This window comes from Dryobates pubescens, chromosome 7, assembly GCF_014839835.1.
Source record: "Dryobates pubescens isolate bDryPub1 chromosome 7, bDryPub1.pri, whole genome shotgun sequence".
Classification (NCBI taxonomy): domain Eukaryota; kingdom Metazoa; phylum Chordata; class Aves; order Piciformes; family Picidae; genus Dryobates; species Dryobates pubescens.
Genome location: NC_071618.1, coordinates 42,836,470 through 42,858,354, shown reverse-complemented (window position 1 = coordinate 42,858,354; position 21,885 = coordinate 42,836,470). Strand labels below are relative to the sequence as shown.

At 50.7% G+C, this 21,885-nt stretch overlaps 2 protein-coding genes across 2 annotated transcripts in view; one reads left to right on the top strand and one right to left on the bottom strand.

Moving 5' to 3' along the window:
• Positions 1 to 524: 524 nt before the first annotated feature.
• On the bottom strand, positions 525 to 2,386 carry NUDT15 (nudix hydrolase 15). The gene is made up of 3 exons (XM_054163001.1): positions 2,136 to 2,386; positions 1,812 to 2,002; positions 525 to 732 (listed from the first exon to the last, which is right to left on the bottom strand). The coding sequence occupies exons 1-3, from the start codon at positions 2,285 to 2,287 to the stop codon at positions 587 to 589; spliced, it is 489 nt and encodes a 162-aa protein (XP_054018976.1). The 5' UTR covers positions 2,288 to 2,386; the 3' UTR covers positions 525 to 586.
• A 3,283-nt stretch (positions 2,387 to 5,669) lies between these two features.
• SUCLA2 (succinate-CoA ligase ADP-forming subunit beta) overlaps positions 5,670 to 21,885 on the top strand; it is a 28,206-nt gene continuing 11,990 nt past the window's right edge. The window contains exons 1-4 of the mRNA XM_054162959.1: positions 5,670 to 5,797; positions 10,129 to 10,312; positions 20,616 to 20,715; positions 20,967 to 21,129. Of these exons, the coding sequence (XP_054018934.1) occupies positions 5,711 to 5,797; positions 10,129 to 10,312; positions 20,616 to 20,715; positions 20,967 to 21,129 (534 nt within the window). The 5' untranslated portion in view covers positions 5,670 to 5,710. The remainder of the gene's footprint in view (positions 5,798 to 10,128; positions 10,313 to 20,615; positions 20,716 to 20,966; positions 21,130 to 21,885) is intronic.

The following is a 21,885-nucleotide window of genomic DNA, read 5'->3' as shown; positions in this document are numbered from 1 at the left end:
CCTACAACAAGCCACCCTTTAATACTTAGAATAGACAAAGGGTTTCAACTATGTATGACCATCTGCAAGGGAATGAGGCATCATCTGTAAAATGTTGTCTTTTGTTCATGACAGTATCTTAACTGAGGCTAGGAGACAAGGATAAGTTTAAATATTGGTCCAGGATTCATAATTACAGGAAGGCAGGATGATATACAAAGTTTTTCACATGGAAAGCAGGACAGTGTCTTAAACAAATGGGTTTCTCCTAGGTCTGATGCTGCAGCTGTTTGTGAGGAAGCCTCTCATCTCAGACTAGTTCTGACTTTTCAAAGGTCTGGTGTTCTACATAAAGATTAACCAGGTAAAGCACTAATAAGGGTTTCCTATAAAACAAGCCATTAACTGTTAACTGCCTGGGCTAGAAACAGTTCTGTAATGGAGGGCAAACATCATGTGAAAAATGGCACTGAAACTTGCATATTGTTTCTGGCTTTGGAAGGGGTAACATTTTCCCATGGGCAGAGTCAGCACAGTATATTCATTTCTCTTTTACACCAAAGAAGCAGGTCTGTCCTTTGCTACAGAATGTATGATTGGGGTTTTTTCACCCTAGTTGGTGACTTCCTGTGTAGCCCTTTAGGTGATCGAGCTCTTCTGTGAAGGGATTGTAACCTTGCTCTCTCAGACAGCGTAAGGCCCAGAAGAGCTGATCTGCTGGAGGAAACTCGTCCCAGTTCACCCATTCCCAACCTGCAGGGAAAGGAAAGGGGAAAAAAACCAAAACAGACTACAAAATCAATCACAAAACAATTCTACCTTTGCAGGTCTGGTTGGACCTGCACAAAGTTGTGTACACAGTTGCTTTGAATTCGTTACTTTCCCCCATGAAGCCCTGACCCTACCGGCAGGCCGAGGGTTTCTGTGGATCTGCAGAACAGAATAGAATTAACCAGGCTGGAAAAGACCTCAGAGCTCGAGTCCAAGCTATCACCCAGCAGCATCTAATCAACTAAACCATGGCACCAAGCACCCCATCCAGTCTCTTCTTAAACATTTCCAGTGATGGGGCCCAGAACTGGACACAGGACTCAAGGTGTGGCCTACCCAGTGCTGAGTACAGAGGCAGAACGATCTCCCTGATCCTGCTTGCCACACTATTCCGGAATCAGACCAGGATGCCATTGGCCTTCTTGGCCACCTGGGCACACTGCTGGCTCATGTTCAGCCTATCAACCAGTACCCCCAGGTCCCTTTCTGCCTGACTGCTCTCCAGCCACTCTGACCCCAGCCTGTAGCACTGCCTGGGGTTGCTGTGGCCAATGTGTAGAACCTGGCACTTGGATGTGTTCAAGCTCATGCTCTTGGACTCTGCCCATCTGTCCAGCCTGGCAAGGTCCCTCTGCAGAGCTCTCACCCTCTAACAGATCAACTCCTGCCTCCAGCTTGGTGTCATCTGTAAATTTACTGATGCTGGACTCAATGCCCTCATCCAGATCATCAATAAAGATGTTAAAGAGCATGGGGCCCAGCACTGACCCCTGGGGGACACCACTGGTGCCTGGCTGCCAGCTGGCTGTGGCACCATTCACCACCACTCTCTGGGCTCAGCCTCCAGCCAGTTCCTAACCCAGCTCAGAGAGCTGCTGTCCAAGCCATGGGCTGCCAGCTTGGCCAGCAGTTTGCTGTGGGGGACGGTGTCAAAGGCCCTGCTGGAGTGCAGCAGGTGCGGGGATCTGTACACTGAAGGCCCCTGTAGCCGCCCCCTGAGCCCACCGTGCGCGGCCGGAACGGGCAGCGCCCCGCGCGCCGGCCAGGCCCCGCCCCCTCACCTTCGTTCTTCTCGGGCTCGCGGTTGCGCGGCTCCGCCCCCGGCTCCGCCTCGCCCTTCATCAGGACGGTGACGTAGTGGTACCGCGCGGCGGCGCAGGTTGAGTTGACCGTGGAGGCGAAGCGCACGTTGTGCAGGCGCAGCGCCGCCTCCTCCAGCGTCTCCCGCTCGGCGCACTCCGCCAGGCTCTCCCTGCGGGCGGGAGAAGGTACGGCCCCCTCAGCAGAGGACCAGGGAAGCGGAGGGCCAGCTCGCAGCGGGCAGCCGGCTCTCCGGTCTGCGCGCCTCCGGGGGCCGTGAAGAGGGGAGGGCTCAGGGCTCCTACCCGAACTCCAGGTGGCCTCCGGGGAGCTGGTAGGTGCCGCCTCCCACTGGGCCTTTCCTCTTGCCCAGGAGGACGCAGTTGGGGTGCGCGGAGCTGGTGATCACCACCCCTACGCCGATTCCGGGCCGCGGGGGCTGCGCCGTCTCGCCCATGACAGTCGTGTGTCCCCGGGGGACGCTCCGCCGGGGTCAGCCCCGGAGGCCGGCCGCAGGCGGGGGGCGGCTCCTCCAATCAGGCCGGGTTTGGGGAGGCCGTTGCCCGGGAGGCGTTTGGGGTTGGCGCCGAGAGTGCGGGAGGCGCGCCGCACGTGGTGATGGCGTCACTCAGGGGCGAGGCCCCGGGCGCCCCGGCCCGGCCACCCCACCGTGGGCACCCGGCGCGGCGCAGCTCCGCTCCGCTCGGCTCCACCGAGTGAACCGGCACAGCCGGCGCGTGAGGAGGCTCTGGACCCGGCGTGGGTGTCGGAAGGGACCTCTGGAGATCATCTAGTCCACCCCTGCCCGCTAATGCAGTATCACCAAGAGCAGGTCAGCCAGGGTTGCCTCCAGGCAGATTTGGAAGCAGACTCCACAACTTCTCTAAGCAGCCTGCCCCAGGGCTCCAGCACCCTCACAGGAATAAAGCCTTCTGTTCAGGTGGTACCTCCTGAGTTCTTGTTAGTGTCCATTGCCCTTTTTCCTGTCACAGCATCACTGAGAAGAGTTTGGCCTTATCCTCTTGATAAAGTAGCACTTAATTTTAAAGACTTTGAAGTAGCCTTTTTGGGGTGACCTTTTGAAATCCACTTTTATACAGATTTATGTATTTAATTGTTTGATCTGGTGGTTTTGGTCATTAATATAAAGAATACTGTTGGATGACAATAAAAGACGTTTTGTTGACTGAATCTGTCTTAGCTGGTTTCACTTCAGGCTTCATTTAGGACATGGGTGTGCAGTATCAAGTAAAGGTATGTGAGTATTTGTTATTCTTCCCCTGATTCCAGGGCCATTGGGCGATGAATGAAGCCACAAACCCATTTGCTGTGTAGCAATGAGATGCCAGAAATGCAGAGAGCAGAGAATCTCAGAAGTCCTTTATTACTGCATTGTAGAATCCCTAGAATTAGAGAGTCTCAGAGACTTACAGAAGAAGTCCTGGAAGCCCTTAGCAGATGAAGCAGCTAACAGAAGTCCTGAGCATATCCCTTGCAGTGTCCCTATGCCAGGTGGGGGTTGGTCTCTTCTCCCAGGCAGGTGATTAGGGGAGGTTGATCAATGGCTTTTTTACATGAGGCAGTATAAATCCATGACTGATATTTTTCCTTTTCTCTCTCCTCAAGCCTGCTAGTCTGCATGAGCTGGCACAGGCAGGATGCAGGAACAACCACAAAGCCACAGATGAAGTGCAGAGTACATTTATTTTTGTTACCTTGCCAACTGTGGGATCCCCAGAGCAGCCCCCAGGTAGAGGCACACAAGAGCGGATGCAGACACATGGAGCAGGTTTGGTGATCTAGCATGGACCAACTGGTTGCCTGGGAGAAGAGACCAACCCCCACCTGGCTACAACCTCCCTTCAGGTAGTTGTGGACAGCAAGAAGGTCTCCCCTGAGCCTCCTCTATGATTCTATGCAAAACAACAGAACAAATTAGAGGTGTGCTCTGGTGAGGGAGTTCTGCTTTCTTTGTTGCTTGATAATTATTTCTTTGGTGTGTACAGACAAGATTGACTCATCAGAATGAGTGTAGACTATCATGGAATCAATAAGGTTGGAAAAGACCTCAGAGATCATCAAGTCCAACCTAGCACCCAATACCTCAGGACTAACTAAACCATGGCACCAAGTGCCCCATCCAGTCTCCTCTTGAACACCTCCAGGGATGGTGACTCCACCACCTCCCTGGGCAGCACATCCCAATGGCCAATCTCTCTTTCTGTGATGAACTTCTCACCTGAAAGTTAGCTCTGAAAGTAGAACTGTGAAGGTTTTAATTGAAAAATATGGATAAAACCAAAGTCCTCCACAGAAAGTATATAGGAATTATTTCCCCTTTAATTCTCTATTCATATTATTTGCATGCAAGAAACCTTAAATTTAACCTCTAACCTTGCTTCTCTAGTTCACAAAGAGCACCAGCAGGCCTTCCACTCCTCCAAAAGCTCAAGCTGCATCAGGGGAAGTTTAGGCTGGAGGTGAGGAGAAAGTTCTTCACAGAGAGAGCTGTCAGCCATTGGAATGTGCTGCCCAGGGAGGTGGTGGAGTCACCATCCCTGGAGGTGTTCAAGAGGGGATTGGACATGCCACTTGGTGCCATGGTTTAGTAGTCATGAGGTCTGTGGTGACAGGTTGGACTCGATGATCTTTGAGGTCTCTTCCAGCCTTTGTCATTCTGTGATTGTGTGAAAAGGTGCAACTGGCACCTGAGAGAGCAATTTTCTATGTTTATAAGTAGCGTCCATCCAAATTAAATCTCTCCAGGGCCACCAACAGTTTCTTACAGATTCTGAGCAAGCTCAGCTGACTGCTCCCTGATCCAACAGCCCACAGTGTTCCATCTCTTCCCCCACCTGGAAGCTTCAGCCATTTGGGGACTTTCCCAGGGACCCTTCTCAACACCTGTGGAGCTTCAGACATGCTCGCTGGTTTGCTATGAAAAAATCCTGGTTTGTTTGTAGTACTGCCATTAACATTTTAAGTGACCTTGGGAAATGATATGCTGGTAAAGGTGGATTGTGCTCTACTTTCTATGAAACTTCCATCTGTATTCAATTTCAGGGCAGACTGAAACAGAATATAAAGGGCCCATCAGCTCAGGACAAAAATTCAGCAAGGACAGTACCTGGCAGTCCAAAGTGGATGTCTGGAATACAATAGGCAACATCTTTGGTGGTGGTATGGACAGTGGGATTGAGGTGGTGGTGGAGTCACCATCACTATAAGTGTTTAAGAAGAGACTGGATGGGGCACTTGGTGCCATGGTTTAGTTGATTAGATGGTGTTGGGTGATAGGTTGGACTTGATGATCTCAAAGGGCTTTTCCAACCTGGTTAATTCTATTCTACCTAGAAACATTGGTCTTCAGTTCAATTCAGTAATGGATGTGTTTGAGGTTTTGCATGAAGACACTTTGAAACAATAAATAATTTTAAAAAGTGAAAGTATTGATGAAATTTTCCATTTTGAAGCAGAACCAGCGTAGGGATGGCAGAAGGGAGCTGGGACCCTCTCCTCCTTTCTGACATACACGCCGTCAGCCGAGGCCGATGTGGGTGGGAGGGTTGTGGATGTGTTGGAACCCTTTTTAGGATGCCTGTTGGATCACAACCTTTATTGGAAACGGAATCGTTGAAACCCCCGAGCCCGGCCGGGCTGCCTGTCCCTCCGCCGCCAGGGGGCAGCACCGCCAATCCCAGCGCGGGCGGAGCCCTCGGACACCATAGAGTCTCCGCACGCCCCGCGCCCAGGGCAGTTGTCATTGAGGGGGCGGCGCCGCGCGAGCCTTTCCTGCCCCACCCTGCTCCGCGCGCTCCCCCCGCCCCGGTGGTGGCGCATGCGCACTGCCAGGGGCAGCTGAGGGCGAAGGGGCTCAGCCATGGCGGCCTCCATGATCTGCAGCCGGGTGTCGGCCGGCCTGAGGGGCAGCGGTCTCCGCGCTGCGCTGGGCACTGCCGCGGCGAAGGTAGCGGCCGCTCGGGGGCGGGGGCGGCGTGGGCAGGGCGGGCCGGGCCGGGTCGCCTTGGGTGGCGGTCGCTCCCTCGGAAGCCGGAGCGGGAGGAGCAGCTGGAGCAGCGATCCCTCTGCCACCGCCGTCCTGCCCTGTTGCGGCGGCGGGGCTGCTAGCCCTGCCTCGCCTGTGGCGTACATACCCCCGCGGATGCTGTTGTTGCTTGTGCCAGGTCTTCCCAGCCTGCTTCCCTTTTCTTTCCCTTCCGAACCCCTCTCCCCTAATTTGCTTGGAAATCCTAACGTCTACCTCTCCGCCTTAGGCTGTGGCAGCAAACTCTTCCTCCAGCTCGCATCTCCCCGGCCTCTGCTCTTGTTTCTGGCGAATGCTTTTACGGGGGGGCGGGCTTGGTTTTGGGTGCGGAACCCCCGGGAAGCAGTGGAAACGAAGGAGCTGGGGAGTCTGAAGTGTGTCACTCTCCGTGCGACTTGCTTCTCCTTACACATGCGGGGGAAGGTCGCTGGGAGCTCCCCTCTCGTATTACGAACAGCCCTCCAGGGCCCGGCCGGTCAGCCAGTGCCAGAAACAGCAGCTCCAGCCTTCAACAGCTCTCAGCTTACGCTTCGTGCCAAGGAAAGTGCCCCCTGTTTGCAGAAGGAATCCTCTGGAGGTTAAACAGGGCCTTGTTGACCTGCTGGCTTGAAATGCCATAGTGCAACTCCTGTGTTCTCTGCATGCCTGCTTTGTTTAAAAGGAAACAAGACCTTAAAAATCCAGCCTGTTACAAGCTTCCTAATGCAGAGTGATTTTTTTGTGGTGTTTGTGTCACTGCTGCATGCTAAACAGATAAATGCAAGATTTTGCATGTCTCTTAAGTTTGTTTTGTAGACTGTTTGCCTTGAATGCTGCAGTGATAACCTGTGTTCATGGGCTGGCTGAATTCAGTAGGCTTGCAGTTGTGTGTGTGTATAAAAATCAAGGTCTTGTTCCTGTACAGTCAAATATGAACAATGCAGCAGACATATTTTACTTTGATTTTAGGGCAGGTTTAGGCTGGGTGTTAGGAAGAAGCTCTTCCCAGCAAGAGAGATTGGCCATTGGGATGTGCTGCCCAGGGAGGTGGTGGAGTCACCATCCCTGGAGGTGTTCAGGAAGAGACTGGATGAGGCACTTGGTGCCATGGTTTAGTTGATCAGATGGTGTTGGGTGATAGGTTGGACTGGATAATCGTGAAGGTCTTTTCCAACCTGCGTAATTCTATACTATCCTATTCCATACTATGAGACTGAACACATCCAAGTGCCAGGTTCTGCACATTGGCCACAGTAACCCCATGCAGTGCTACAGGCTGGGGTCAGAGTGGCTGAGAGCAGCCAGGCAGAGACAGACCTGGGGGTGCTGGTTGATGGTAGGCTGAACATGAGCCTGCAGTGTGCCCAGGCAGCCAAGAAGGCCAATGGCATCCTGGCCTGCATCAGGAACAGTGTGGCCAGCAGGAGCAGGGAGGTCATTCTGCCCCTGTACACTGCACTGGTTAGGCCACACCTTGAGTACTGTGTCCAGTTCTGGGCCCCTCAGTTTAGGAAGGAGGTTGACTTGCTGGAAGGTGTCCAGAGAAGAGCAATGAAGTTGGTGAGGGGTTTGGAACACAGCCCTGTGAGGAGAGGCTGAGGGAGCTGGGGTTGCTTAGCCTGGAGAGGAGGAGGCTCAGGGGTGACCTTCTTGCTGTCTCCAACTCCCTGAAGGAAGGCTGTAGCCAGGTGGGGGTTGGTCTCTTCTCCCAGGCACCCAGCACCAGACTAAGAGGACACAGTCTCAAGCTGCGCCAGGGGAGGTTTAGGCTGGATGTTAGGAAGAAGTTCTATACAGAGAGAGTGATTTGCCATTGGGATGTGCTGCCCAGGGAGGTGGTGGAGTCACCATCATTGGAGGTGGTGGAGTCACCATCATTGGAGGTGTTTAGGAAGAGACTGGATGGGGTGCTTGGTGCCATGGGTTAGTTGATTAGGTGGTGTTGGGTGGTAGGTTGGACACGATGACCTTGAAGGTCTCTTCCAACCTGGTCTATCCTATCCCATCCCATCCTATCCCATCCCATCCTATCCCATCCTATCCCATCCTATCCTATCCTATCCCGTCCCATCCTATCCCGTCCCATCCTATCCCGTCCCATCCTATCCCATCCCATCCTATCCCATCCCATCCTATCCTATCCCATCCTGTCCTGTCCTATCCTGTCCTATCCCATACTATTCCAATAGTATGTTGTTGACAATTGTCTTGTTATGAAATCCACTCATGGACTTGAAGGCAAGCTAGTTGTTCCTTTCCAAAAGCCATTGCTTCTGGAGTACCACTTTTGATGTTCTATAATCAAAATCAGCTTCTCCCCATATTACTTCATACAAAATATATAGCAGAAATTCTTGGAGTTCCCTGCATCACATTTGGGGATGAAATTAAGACTCCTTCCACCCAGGAACTTCCTGGCTTGAATATTAAACTTGTTATGTTCTACTTGATGTTTGAAGTGGTGTAAGTTATTTTGCACTATTGGCAGCCCTCCTGACTCATTGTAGATGCTTGAAATAGATTTGTAGCTGGCTGTTTGTTTGTTTCTGTTTCACAGTAGTCAGATGAAGGCTGAATAGTCTGTTCTGTAGCAAATTAAATTCACTATGCACAACCACTGAAGGTGGTTTAGCTTAGTTTCTGCTGCCCCTCCTTCCCAGGGCTTGGTTCTCAGTTTGTCAGACAGGCAATCTTTCAAAACCTTTGAAGGAACTTCCTCTGTGTGCTGTTCTCTGTTCCTTTGTGCTTCCAGAATTCCTCAAGATTCATTTCCCTGCAAATGTATTAGTTAGGTGCTAATTAAATCCTCAAGTGTTTTAGAATGGGATGGAATGGGATGGGTTGGGATGGAGTGGAATAGAATGGGAGGGAATAACCAGTTTTAGTCCTACCAGTCCTCATCAGCACTCACAGGTCATCAGTTCTTTCCTGCTACTCCAGTAAAACCTCACAAAACATGATGCCAGACCTGACATCAATGACTAATGTGCTAAGGTAGTGTATAGCACATCCCAATGGCCAATCTCTCTTGCTGGGAAGAATTGCTTCCTAACATCCAGCCTAAACCTCCCCTGGCACAGCTTGAGACTGTGTCCTCTTGTTCTGGTGCTGGGTGCCTGGGAGAAAAGGCCAACCCCCACCTGGCTACAACCTCCCTTCAGGGAGTTGTAGAGAGCAAGAAGGTCACCCCTGAGTCGTCTCCTCTCCAGGCTAAGCAACCCCAGCTCCCTCAGCCTCTCCTCACAGGGCTGTGCTCCAAACCCCTCCCCAACTTTGTTGCCCTTCTCTGAACACACTCCAGCAACTCAACCTCCTTCCTAAACTGAGGGGCCCAGAACTGGACACAGGACTCAAGGTGTGGCCTAACCAGTGCAGTGTCCAGGGGCACAATGACCTCCCTGCTCCTTCTGGCCACACTGTTCCTGATGCAGGGCAGGATGCCATTGGCCTTCTTGGCTTCCTGGACACACTGCTGGCTCACATTCTGCCTACTCTCCATGAGTACCCCCAGGTCCCTCTCGGCCACTCTGACCCCAGCCTGTAGCACTGCATGGGGTTGCTGTGGTCAATGTGCAGAACCTGGCACTTGGATGTGTTCAATCTCCTGCCCTTGGACTCTGCCCATCTGTCCAGCCTGTCCAGGTCCCTCTGCAAAGCCTCTCAACCCTGCAGCAGCTCCTGTCCCCAGCTTGGTGTCACCTGCAAATTTACTGATGATGGACTCAATGCCCTCATCCAGATTATCAATAAAGATATTGAACAGGCTGGGGCCCAGCACTGATCCCTGGGGCACACCACTAGTGCCTGGCTGCCAGCTGGCTGTGGCACCATTCACCACCACTCTCTGGGCTCAGCCCTCCAGCCAGTTCCTAACCCAGCTCAGAGCTGCTGTCCAAGCCAGGGGCTGCCAGCTTGGCCAGGAGTTTGCTGTGGGGGACAGTGTCAAAGGCCTTGCTGAGGTGCAGGCAGACTCCATCCCCAGCCTGCCCCACATCCACCAGGCAGTCACCTGGGCATAGAAGGAGATCAGGTTGGTGAGGCAGGACCTGCCCTTCCTAAACCCATGCTGGCTGGGCCTGATCCCTTGGCCATCCTGTAAGTGCTGTGTGACTGCTCTCCAGGTGACCTGTTCCATGGGATTAAGTGTTGAGGTGTTTGCATTGCTACACTAAGTATGAAGACTTTTCTAGCATTAAAAAAAAGCAGGGGGGGGGGGTGTGGAATTCTTCACCTCACAGTCATGTGCTGTTTTCTCTGTTTTCCTCTGTCTCCAGGTGCTTGGTGGGAGTCCAGGAATCCTCAGCCATCATGGATTGCAAGTGCAGCACCAGCAGCAGAGGAGGCTGTCGCTACACGAATACTTGAGCATGGGACTGTTGAAGGAGGCTGGCATTTCTGTCCCACATGGGCTAGTTGCCAAGACACCAGAGGAAGCTTACAAAATAGCAAAAGAAATAGGTATACCATTCAAAAGAACATACACAATGTAGATGTGCAAGGTGTATAGGTGTGATCCAACATGTCTTCCTGCTTAGGCATTTCTTGGAGTTCAGAACGTGCCTTCTGTTTCAGAGAGCCTTGCCTGAGATTGCATGGTGCATAACTTTAACTCCCTTACTATGAAAGAAAGATGTGTAAACACTTCTGAGAATGGTTTAAAACTCAGACCCTCACTTCTGTTAGGGGTAAGCTTGCAGCAGGATCTGAACTTCACAAATGGGGCATATGCCTTTGCTTACATAGTATCACAGTATCAGTCAGGGTTGGAAGGGACCACAAGGATCAGCTAGTTCCAACCCCCCTGCCATGGGCAGGGACACCCCACACTACATCAGGCTGCCCAGAGCCTCATCCAGCCTGGGCTTAAACACCTCCAGGGACAGGGCCCCAACCACCTCCCTGGACAACCCATTCCAGGGCTTCACCACTCTCCTGGGGAAGAACTTCCTCCTCCCCTCCAGCCTGAATCTCCCCACCTCCAGCTTCATTCCATTCCCCCTAGTCCTATCACTCCCTGAGATCCTGAGCAGTCCCTCCCCAGCCTTCTTGGAGGCCCCTTCAGCTACTGGAAGGCCACAATGAGGTCACCTGGGAGCCTTCTCTTCTCCAGACTGAACAGCCCCAACTCCTTCAGTCTGTCCTCACAGGAGAGGTGCTCCAGCCCTCTGCTCATCCTCCTGGCCCTTCTCTGGACCCCTTCCAGCACCTCCAGATCCCTCTTGTACATAAGTATCTGCACTGAGCTGCTGGTGGCAAATGAGGCCACCACTGCCTATGGCTTTTTAATAGATAGCAAGCAAGCTTGCAGGTCAGGATTCCTTTGATTTATTCCTTGTTCAGAGAGGAGTCTTAAAGCAGGTAGGTCTGGCTGCTGGTTTATAGCTCTCTCTCATCCAGGTGATGTTGTGGGTTTGCCTTTTAATCTGGAGTTATGTGACCATGTGCAGTTTCTTGGGGTCAGGAAAATGAAGCTCTGAAGAGAATGAGTTAGCATCCTGTAGTAAGCTACAACAAAAGAATCCAGGGCTTCCAGTTGTCAGCCATGTGCTTTGTTTAAATTACTGAGTATTTGATGCTATGGCTTTATTCTTTTGTGTCCAGTTCTGGGCCCCTCAGTTTAAGAAGGACATTGAGACACTTGAACATGTCCAGGGAAGGGCAATGAGGCTGGGGAGAGGCCTTGAGCACAGCCCTGTGAGGAGAGGCTGAGGGAGCTGGGGTTGCTTAGCCTAGAGAAGGGGAGGCTCAGGGGAGACCTTCGTGCTGTCTCAAACTCCCTGAAGGGAGGTTGTAGCCAGGTGGGGGTTGGTCTCTTTTCCTAGGCAACCAGCACCAGAACAAGAGGACATAGTGTCAAGCTGTGCCAGGGGAGGTTTAGGCTGGAGGTGAGGAGAAAGTTCTTCCCAGAAAGAGAGATTTACCATTGGGATGTGCTGCCCAGGGAGGTGGTGGAGTCTCCATCCCTGGAGGTGTTCAAGAGGGGACTAGATGTGGCACTTGAAGCCATGGTTTAGTTAGTCCTGAGGTGTTGGGTGCTAGGTTGGACTTGATGATCTCTGAGGTCTTTTCCCACCTTACTGATTCTATGATTCTGTGAATCTTTAGTACTTGAGATGAGGAAAGGAAAACTTCCCTGGACATGAGCATGCTGAGGGAGCTTGAGTTTTGAGGCATTGCTTAAATGTCTGCCAGAACTTGTTCCAAATGATGACAAATAATCCTTTTGGATTTCTGTGTAGCTAATTGTCACTTTTTTAGGTACTTCAAAATAAGCCAAATCAAACAAACTCAATCTCTAGCAACATTGAATCTCACTTCTTTGGGACCACCTGCCCACTGTTTGTTATTGTTGTGTCAGAGCCATTGCTGGCAGATAGGAAGCTACCTTTTGCTGCTTCTTGTGTGTTAAAATGCTGCTTCAAATGTTTTTCTGAGCCATTGCAAAGATAGTGCTTGCTCTGTCTCCAAGGTGCTGATCCACATGTCCCTGATAACCTTTAGCCTCAAACCTGCCCTCTGTACGCTTGTGTGGTGTTTGGTTTCCTTCCTTTGGCAAACACCTCAGTTCAGTTGGAAACCAGTAACTTTTTATCCCAAGATGTAGCAAACACAGCCTTCTCATTAACAGAGTTCATGGGGATTTAGCTGAATCTGTGGCTGCATCAGTTTAACTCTTGTTACATGAGCAAAACCAAACCTTCATTATAAGGAGGAGGAATATAGCATAGAATTAACCAGGTTGGAAAAGACCTTTGAGGTCATGGAGTCCAGCCTGTCACCCAACACCATCTAATCAACTAAACCATGGCACCAAGTGCCTCAGCCAGGCCCTTCCTAAACACCTCCAGGGATGGTGACTCCACCACCTCCCTGGGCAGCACATTCCAATGGCCAATCTCTCTTGCTGGGAAGAACTTTCTCCTCACCTCCAGCCTAAACCTCCCCTGGTGCAGCTTGAGACTGTGTCCTCTTGTTCTGGTGCTGGTTGCCTGGGAGAAGAGACCAACCCCCACCTGGCTACAACCTCCCTTCAGGGAGTTGTAGATGGCAAGAAGGTCTCCCCTGAGCCTCCTCTTCTCCAGGCAAGGTAACTAGACTATGGTAGACTCAAGCTGAAGCCTATCCCAGAGCCAAGTCAGAAGAATGCACTAAATATTCTTTAAAGAACATAAATCTGTTGATCTGTTGGAGGGCAGGAGAGCTCTGCAGAGGGACCTTGACAGGCTGGACAGATGGGCAGAGTCTAAGGGCATGAGATTGAACACATCTAAGTGCTGGATTCTACACATTGGCCACAACAACCCCATGCAGAGCTACAGGCTGGGGTCAGAGTGGCTGAGAGCAGCCAGACAGAAAGGAACCTGGGGGTGCTGGTTGAGAGTAGGCTGAACATGAGCCAGCAGTGTGCCCAGGCAGCCAGGAGGGCCAATGGCATCCTGGCCTGCATCAGGAACAGTGTGGCCAGCAGGAGCAGGGAAGTCATTGTGTCCCTGGACTCAGCAGTGGTTAGGCCACACCTTGAGTCCTGTGTCCAGTTCTGAGCCCCTCAGTTTAGGAAAGATGTTGAGTTGCTGGAGGGTGTCCAGAGAAGGGCAACAAACCTGGGGAGGGGTCTGGAGCACAGCCCTGTGAGGAGAGGCTGAGGGAGCTGGGGTTGCTTAGCCTGCAGAAGAGGAGGCTCAGGAGAGACCTTCTTGCTCTCTCCAACTCCCTGAAGGGAGGTTGTAGCCAGGTGGGGGTTGGTCTCTTCTCCCAGGCACCCAGCACCAGAACAAGAAGACACAGTCTCAAGCTGTGCCAGGGGAGGTTTAGGCTGGATGGTAGGAAGAAATTCTTCCCAGGAAGAGAGATTGGCCATTGGAATGTGCTGCCCAGGGAGGTGGTGGAGTCACCATCCCTGGAGGTGTTTAGGAAGAGCCTGGATGGGGTGCTTGGTGCCATGGTTTAGTTGATTAGATGGTGTTGGGTGATAGGTTGGACTTGATGATCTCAAAAGTCTTTTCCATCCTGGTTAATTCTAATAACTTCTAATAATGACATTTATTGGAGTTTATTTCAAGGTGATGCTTCCCTTGAAGTGAGGCAGTTAGTCTGGACGCCAGTAAGGTTGCTTCCTTACCCCTACCTCGTCTTCCTTGTACTAAATAGGTTTTTTCTGCTGAAGACTAAGATGCCCTGAAAAGAGCAAATTGTATGTGAGGTAACACCCAGTGTCTGAGCTTGCATTGTATTCTTCCTGACATAATTTGTCTAATCTTTGTAAAGGAAATGGAGCTGAAGCTGGATGCTGTGAGCAACTTTAGAGCAGTAACAGCAGATCACTTGCAGTTTGAGTCTTAGCAAAAAAACTGGCATGTTCTTCCTCAGTTCTTACAAACTTGATGGCTGCTGCAAGTCTCAGCTTTCTCCAAGTGCTGTTTCCAACTCAAATTTGTGTTCTGGCTGAATTCTGCAGATGATTATGGTTTGCCTTTCTGTTTGCATTCTTAAATTCTTTTGCTTATCACAAGCAGCTTTTCCCTGTAAACAGCCCTGCCTCTCATTGCAAGAAAATTGTTAGCACATCCTGCTTCATCCTTCCTTTCCCCTCTCCTTTCCCCTCTCCTTTCCCCTCTCCTTTCCCCTCTCCTTTCCCCTCTCCTTTCCCCTCTCCTTTCCCCTCTCCTTTCCCCTCTCCTTTCCCCTCTCCTTTCCCCTCTCCTTTCCCCTCTCCTTTCCCCTCTCCTTTCCCCTCTCCTTTCCCCTCTCCTTTCCCCTCTCCTTTCCCCTCTCCTTTCCCCTCTCCTTTCCCCTCTCCTTTCCCCTCTCCTTTCCCCTCTCCTTTCCCCTCTCCTTTCCCCTCTCCTTTCCCCTCTCCTTTCCCCTCTCCTTTCCCCTCTCCTTTCCCCTCTCCTTTCCCCTCTCCTTTCCCCTCTCCTTTCCCCTCTCCTTTCCCCTCTCCTTTCCCCTCTCCTTTCCCCTCTCCTTTCCCCTCTCCTTTCCCCTCTCCTTTCCCCTCTCCTTTCCCCTCTCCTTTCCCCTCTCCTTTCCCCTCTCCTTTCCCCTCTCCTTTCCCTCCTTGGGAGTTTTTGGGACTATTCTTTCAATCTTTCAGTCCTTGGGAGCAGATTTGGGCTTCCTGTAAATGTCACTTCTTGTTCACTTTTCCTTGTTCACTGTCTCAGGACCATTGGCTCTTATTTGTGCTCAAAGAATGGATTGTGCTCAGAGTTGCAGAGACTTGGCTGATGAAGTCTTTAAAGACTTACTGATCTTTATTAAAGAGCATTTTTAGTGGTGGGCTTTGCAGTATGTGGCTTTTCATATGCTACATGAGTGTCTCCACTGAAGTTTTGACAGAATGAGCTGGGTAAATTCTTTCCCAGACTGTTGATAAGAGCCTGCAGTATGCCTTGATTACTGCCTTGAAGTTTATGGCTTGCTCTCAGCCTGTGTGTGTGCATTCCAGCTACCACTGAGGCTGGCTGGTGCTGATCTAGAAGCTGATAGGAATTTGTTATCATGAATGTGACTAATGAACCTTAAGACTGTTTGTGAAGAACAGATGCTTAATCACTTTGATAGCAGACAGGTCAGCAGAACATGCTCTTGGAAACAGGTAGTGTTGCTGCTTAAGACAGGACCTGGGAAAGTGTGCCCACTGCTGCCACTGAAGTTTGGATGTTTCCTGACACCTTCCTCTGTTAACAGTTGTGTGGAAGGGAGTGACTCAACACTGGTTAGGCCACAACTTGAGGACTGTGTCCAGTTCTGGGCCCCTCAATTTAAGAAGGACATTGAGACACTTGAAGATGTCCAGAGAAGGGCAACGAGGCTGGGGAGAGGTCTGGAGCACAGCCCTGTGAGGAGAGGCTGAGGGAGCTGGGGTTGCTTAGCCTGGAGAAGAGGAGGCTCAGGGGAGACCTTCTTGCTCTCTACAGCTCCCTGAAGGGAGGTTGTAGCCAGGTGGGGGTTAGTCTCTTCTCCCAGGCAACCAGCACCAGAACAAGAGGACACAGTCTCAAGCTGCACCAGGGGAAGTTTAGGCTGGAAGTGAGGAGAAAGTTCTTCCCAGGAAGAGAGATTGGCCATTGGGATGTGCTGCCCAGGGAGGTGGTGGAGTCACCATCACTGGAGGTGTTCAAGAGGGAATTGGATGTGGCACTTGGTGCCATGGTTTAGTTAGTCCTGAGGTGTTGGGTGCTAGGTTGGACTTGATGATCTCTGAGGTCTTCTCCCACCTTACTGATTCTGTGATTCTGTAATATGGAAGTGCAGCTCTTGGCAGATGTTTGTTCTGAGCTCTGTGCATTGGGCTGGATCTTGCTTGCCAGAGCCATTAGCTGTTCTAATGGTTTGTTTTGTGCTGCTGCCCTGTTTTAAAGCTTTACAGTTTGTAACTGCTGCTGCAGGTAAAACTTCTGCTTGCTGTCCTGCTCACTTCAGTGTCCCTCTTCATGTGCTTGTCATAAGCACAGAGGCTTGCAAACATGCTGTCTGCTGGATTAGCCTTCACCTTCAGTGAAGCCCTTCTGACAGGTTTCAGAGCATGACTGTGCAAGTGTTTGTGCTGGCTCAAGAAAGGAGGTGGTAGTGAAAAGCTGTGGATAAGAAGCAGGATGGGAGTGCTGCTGTGGTGTAGTGTTGCCTGGAACAGACTGCTCACTTTGTCTAGTTACTTGCTCTAGGGCAGAAGCTGCTGGTTTTCACTGAAACAAAAGCCTAGCAGTATTTTAAAGCTATGTAAGCAAAACCAAGGGCAAAACTACTGATGGGATACAGTAGAATAGAAGAGAATTAACCAGGTTGGAAAAGACCTTCAAGATACCAAGTCCAACCTGTCACCCAACACCATCTAATCAACTAAACCATGGCACCAAGTGCCCCATCCAGTCTCTTCTTAAACACCTCCAGTGATGGTGACTCCACCACCTCCCCAGGCAGCACATCCCAATGGCCAATCTCTCTTGCTGGGAAGAACTTCTTCCTCACCTTGAGCCTAAACCTCCCCTGGCACAGCTTGAGACTGTGTCCTCTTGTTCTGGTGCTGGTTTCCTGGGAGAAGAGACCAACCCCCACCTGGCTACAACCTCCCTTAAGGTACTTGTAGAGAGCAAGAAGGTCTCCCCTGAGCCTCCTCTTCTCCAGGCTAAGCAACCCCAGCTCCCTCAGCCTCTCCTCCCAGGGCTGTGCTCCAGACCCCTCCCCAGCTTTGGTGCCCTTCTCTGGACACCTTCCAGCAACTCAGCATCTTTCCTGGCTGTTTTCTGCAGTCCATAGCCCTTGTTTACCCTCAGCATTTGTAACTGTGCCAGGAATATCAGAGGGGACCTCTCTGCCCAGTTCCTTTTGAATTCTTCCTTTCTGTTTTCCTAAGATCAGAGGATGTTAGGAATTGGAAGGGGCCTTCAAAGATCATCGAATCCAGCCCCCTGCAAGAGCAGGGTCACAGAATCTAGCACAGGTCATGCTGGAACACATCCAGATAGATCTTGATAGTCTCCAGAGGAGGAGTCTCCACAACCTCTCTGGGCAGCCTGCTCCACTGCTCTGGGACCCTCCTAGTGAAGAAGCTCCTCCTTATGTTGAGGTGGAACCTCCTGTGCTGGAGTTTATATCCACTGCCCCTTGTCCTATCCCAGGGTGCAAGTGAGCAGAGCCTGGCCCCTCCTTCTTGACCCCCAGCCCTCAGATATTTATAAACACTGATTAAATCCCTTCTCAGACTTCTCCTCCCCAGACTAAAACTCTGGCAGGCTTCACCAGCTTCTCTGTAAAGGTCTTGTCTTTTGGTTTCATTTTTTCCATGTCCCTGTTAAAAACTGACTTTCCCTAGTGGGTGCCTTTGGCTTTGCTTTCGTCCAGAGCAGGAGGTGGAACATTTTCTTGAAGTGTAGTTGTGTGTTCCTGCTTTCTCCCTGACCATGTATGGCAAAAGACTGTAATTATGTCCAGTTCTGGAGCCCCTGTTCCAAGAGGGATCTGGAGGTGCTGGAAGGTGTCCAGAGAAGGGCCAGGAGGATGAGCAGAGGGCTGGAGCACCTCTCCTGTGAGGACAGACTGAAGGAGTTGGGGCTGTTCAGTCTGGAGAAGAGAAGGCTCCCAGGTGACCTCATTGTGGCCTTCCAGTATCTGAAGGGGGCTCCAAGAAGGCTGGGGAGGGACTGCTCAGGATGTCAGGGAGTGATAGGACTAGGGGGAATGGAATGAAGCTGGAGGTGGGGAGATTGAGGCTGGAGGTGAGGAGGAAGTTCTTCCCCATGAGAGTGGTGAAGCCCTGGAATGGGTTGTCCAGGGAGGTGGTTGGGGCCCCGTCCCTGGAGGTGTTTAAGGCCAGGCTGGCTGAGGCTCTGGCCAGGCTGATGTAGTGTGGGGTGTCCCTGGCCATGGCAGGGGGGTTGGAACTGGCTGATCCTTGTGGTGCCTTCCAACCCTGCCTGATACTATGATGCTATGGTGTTCTCACTGTTCTCCTTTGACAGATTAAAAGTCCCAAGCTCTTTCAGGCTCTTCTTGTAGGGGAAGCTCTTCACTTCAGTGATCACCTCAGTAATCAGTCTTTCCCATTGAAAATCACTTCTGTGGTTGTGCCCAGAGCTAAGCAATGTGTCAGCTGAGAGCTTACTAAGCTGTAGTTGGCATCTGTTTCTGACTTGTTTAGATTCTGGCCTTTATCTCCAGGAGGAGTAATTCCTACAAGAAGATGCCTGTGGCTGAACTTCATTGGGATGTGCTGCCCAGGGAGGTGGTGGAGTCACCATCCCTGGAGGGGTTCAAGAGGGGATTGGATGTGGCTCTTGGTGCCATGGTTTAGTCATGAGGTCTGTGGTGCCAGGTTGGACTTGATGATCACTGAGGGCTCTTCCAACCTTGGTGATACTGTGGTTCAGGATTTTCCTGAAATCTCTGCAGGAACAGCTTTTATTTCTGGGCTTGGTGTAGGAGGCATAAAGCAGGGTGGAGAAATAGGAGCCCCACTCTGTGAAGTGTAAGATAAATCTCCTAAGTCTTGATTGCCAAGTTCATCAGATCCAAATCTGTCAGATACATAACTTCTGTAGAAAGCTCAAGACAGTAAAACAATGCTGGGACTGTTTTGCCTCTTAAATATTTGAGTCAGGGCTTTGTGAAGGAGCCCAGGCAGACCTGCTGTGAGCAGGGGAGGAAGGGTGAGAGTTTTTTTCAACCCACCACACTTTGTTTGTTGGGTTTTGTGTGTACATGTGTGTGTGTGGGGGAGGGGGGGGTTGGTTTGGTTTAGTTTTTTTCTAAACCTCTTCACAGAAAGAAAAGAAAATAGTTTCCTCTCTCTTTTATGTTAACACTAAGTGGTGTGCCCCAGGGATCAGTGCTGGGCCCCATGCTCTTCAACATCTTTATTGATGATCTGGATGAGGGCATCGAGTCCATCAGCAGTAAATTTGCAGATGACAGCAAGCTGGGGGCAGGAGTTGATCTGCTGGAGGGTAGAGAGGCTCTGCAGAGGGACCTGGACAGGCTGGACAGATGGGCAGAGTCCAAGGGCAGGAGATTGAACACATCCAAGTGCTGGGTGCTGCACATTGGCCACAGCAACCCCATGCAGAGCTACAGGCTGGGGTCAGAGTGGCTGAGAGCAGCCAGGCAGAGAGGGACCTGGGGGTAGTGGTTGATAGAAGGATGAACATGAGCCTGCAGTGTGCCCAGGTGGCCAAGAAGGCCAATGGCATCCTGGCCTGCATCAGGAATAGGTGTGGCAAGCAGGGAGGTCATTGTGCCCCTGGACTCAGCACTGGTTAGGCCACACCTTGAGTCCTGTGTCCAGTTCTGGGCCCCTCAGTTTAGGAAGGACATCGAGACACTTGAATGTGTCCAGAGAAGGGCAATGAGGCTGGGGAGGGGTCTCAAACACAAAGCCCTATGAGGAGAGGCTGAGGGAGCTGGGCTTGCTTAGCCTGCAGAAGAGGAGGCTCAGGGGAGACCTTCTTGCTGTCCACAGCTCCCTGAAGGGAGGTTGTAGCCAGGTGGGGGTTGGTCTCTTCTCCCAGGCAACCAGCACCAGAACAAGAGGACACAGTCTCAGGCTGTGCCAGGGGAGGTTCAGGCTGGATGTTAGGAAGAAGTTCTTCCCAGGAAGAGAGATTGGCCATTGGGATATGCTGCCCAGGGAGGTGGTGGAGTCCCCATCCCTGGAAGTGTTTAGGAAGAGCCTGGATGAGGCACTTGGTGCCATGGTTTAGTTGATTAGATGGTGTTGGGTGATAGGTTGGACTCGATGATCTCAAAGGTATTTTCCAACCTGGTCTATTTCTATTTCTATTTATTTCTATTTCTATTTCTATTTCTATTTCTATTTCTATTTCTATTTCTATTTCTATTTCTATTTCTATTTCTATTTCTATTTCTATTTCTATTTCTATTTCTATTTCTATTTCTATTTCTTGTTCTATTCTATTCTGTTCTGTTCTGTTCTATTCTGTTCTGTTCTGCTCTGCCCTGCCCTGCCCTGCCCTGCCCTGCCCTGTCCTGTCCTGTCCTATACACTTAATGTATCAACACTTTGGGCTGCTAGCTCACCAAGGTTTGTTGACAGAGCAGTCTAAAGCTGCAGCCTGTGTGTGTTTTGAGGCTTTTTGGGACAACCTGTGTGAGTTACAATGCAGTCTTTCATGCACATACTTGTTTTGAACCAGGGTGGGGTGGAAAAGGAGGGATACAATGAAAAGAGCCCTTTATTGTTCTACCTGGGACAATTCCTTTCAGTAGTACCAGATGACAACTTTTGGCCTTTCTGTCATTCTAGGTTCAAAGGACCTGGTGGTGAAAGCACAGGTTTTAGCTGGTGGAAGAGGAAAAGGAACCTTTGAAGGTGGCCTGAAAGGAGGAGTCAAAATAGTTTACTCGTAAGTGGCTTCTGAGTTATCCAACCAAGTGGAAATAACCTCTCCAAGTTTCCCATCCTGAGGGGATCCTGTTACTTAAAAATCAATCTCTCAATAATGAACCTTAAACATCCCAACCATTAGATTAAGATTTTGATTTTGGAGGGGGGGGGAGGGGTTCTCTTTGGTTTGGTTTGGTTTGGTTTTAAATGTTGCTCCTGGGGTTTTTTCCTGCAGTTTCTCTGTCACATTCTGAGCTTCTTTTATTCCAGTCCAGAAGAAGCCAAAGAGATCTCCTCCAGAATGATTGGGAAGAAGCTGTTTACCAAGCAGACTGGAGAGAAGGGCAGGATATGCAATCAGGTGTTCATCTGTGAGCGCAGATATCCCAGGAGGGAATACTACTTTGCAATAACCATGGAGAGGTCTTTCCAAGTGAGTCATGTTGCAAACAGAGCTAATTAACTTGTGACAGCTGATTGTTAGGAGTAGTAGTCTTTTAAATTCAAAAACCCCAACACACAGCTTGTTTACTGTTCTGAAAGGCAGCAATCTCGCTAGCAACCAGCACCAGAACAAGAGGACACAGTCTCAAGCTGTGCCAGGGGAGGTTTAGGCTGGAGGTGAGGAGAAAGTTCTTCACTGAGAGAGTTGTTAACCATTGGAATGTGCTGCCCAGGGAGGTGGTGGAGTCACCATCCCTGGAGGTGTTCAAGAGGGGATTGGATGTGGCACTTGGTGCCATGGTTTAGTCATGAGGTCTTGGGTGACAGGTTGGACTCAATGATCTTTGAGGTCTCTTCCAACCTTGGTGATACTGTGATAGATGTAAGCTGGATGTTGTTCTGTAGTCTCTCAGGCTGTGAGATTGCCTTAGTGTTTAAATGCTTTAGAAATGTAATGCTACAAGTGAAGTTTAAGGAATAATAGATGATTATTGGTATTAGAATTAACCAGGTTGGAAAAGACCTTCGAGATCGAGTCCAACCTATCATCCATCACCATGTAATCATAGTATCATAGTGTCATAGTATCAGTCAGGGTTGGAAGGGACCACAAGGATCATCTAGTTCCAACCCCCCTGCCATGGGGACACCCCACACTAAACCACAGCAACAAGTGCCCCATCTAGTCTCTTCCTAAACATCTCCATTGATGGTGACTCCACCACCTCCCTGGGCAGCACATTCC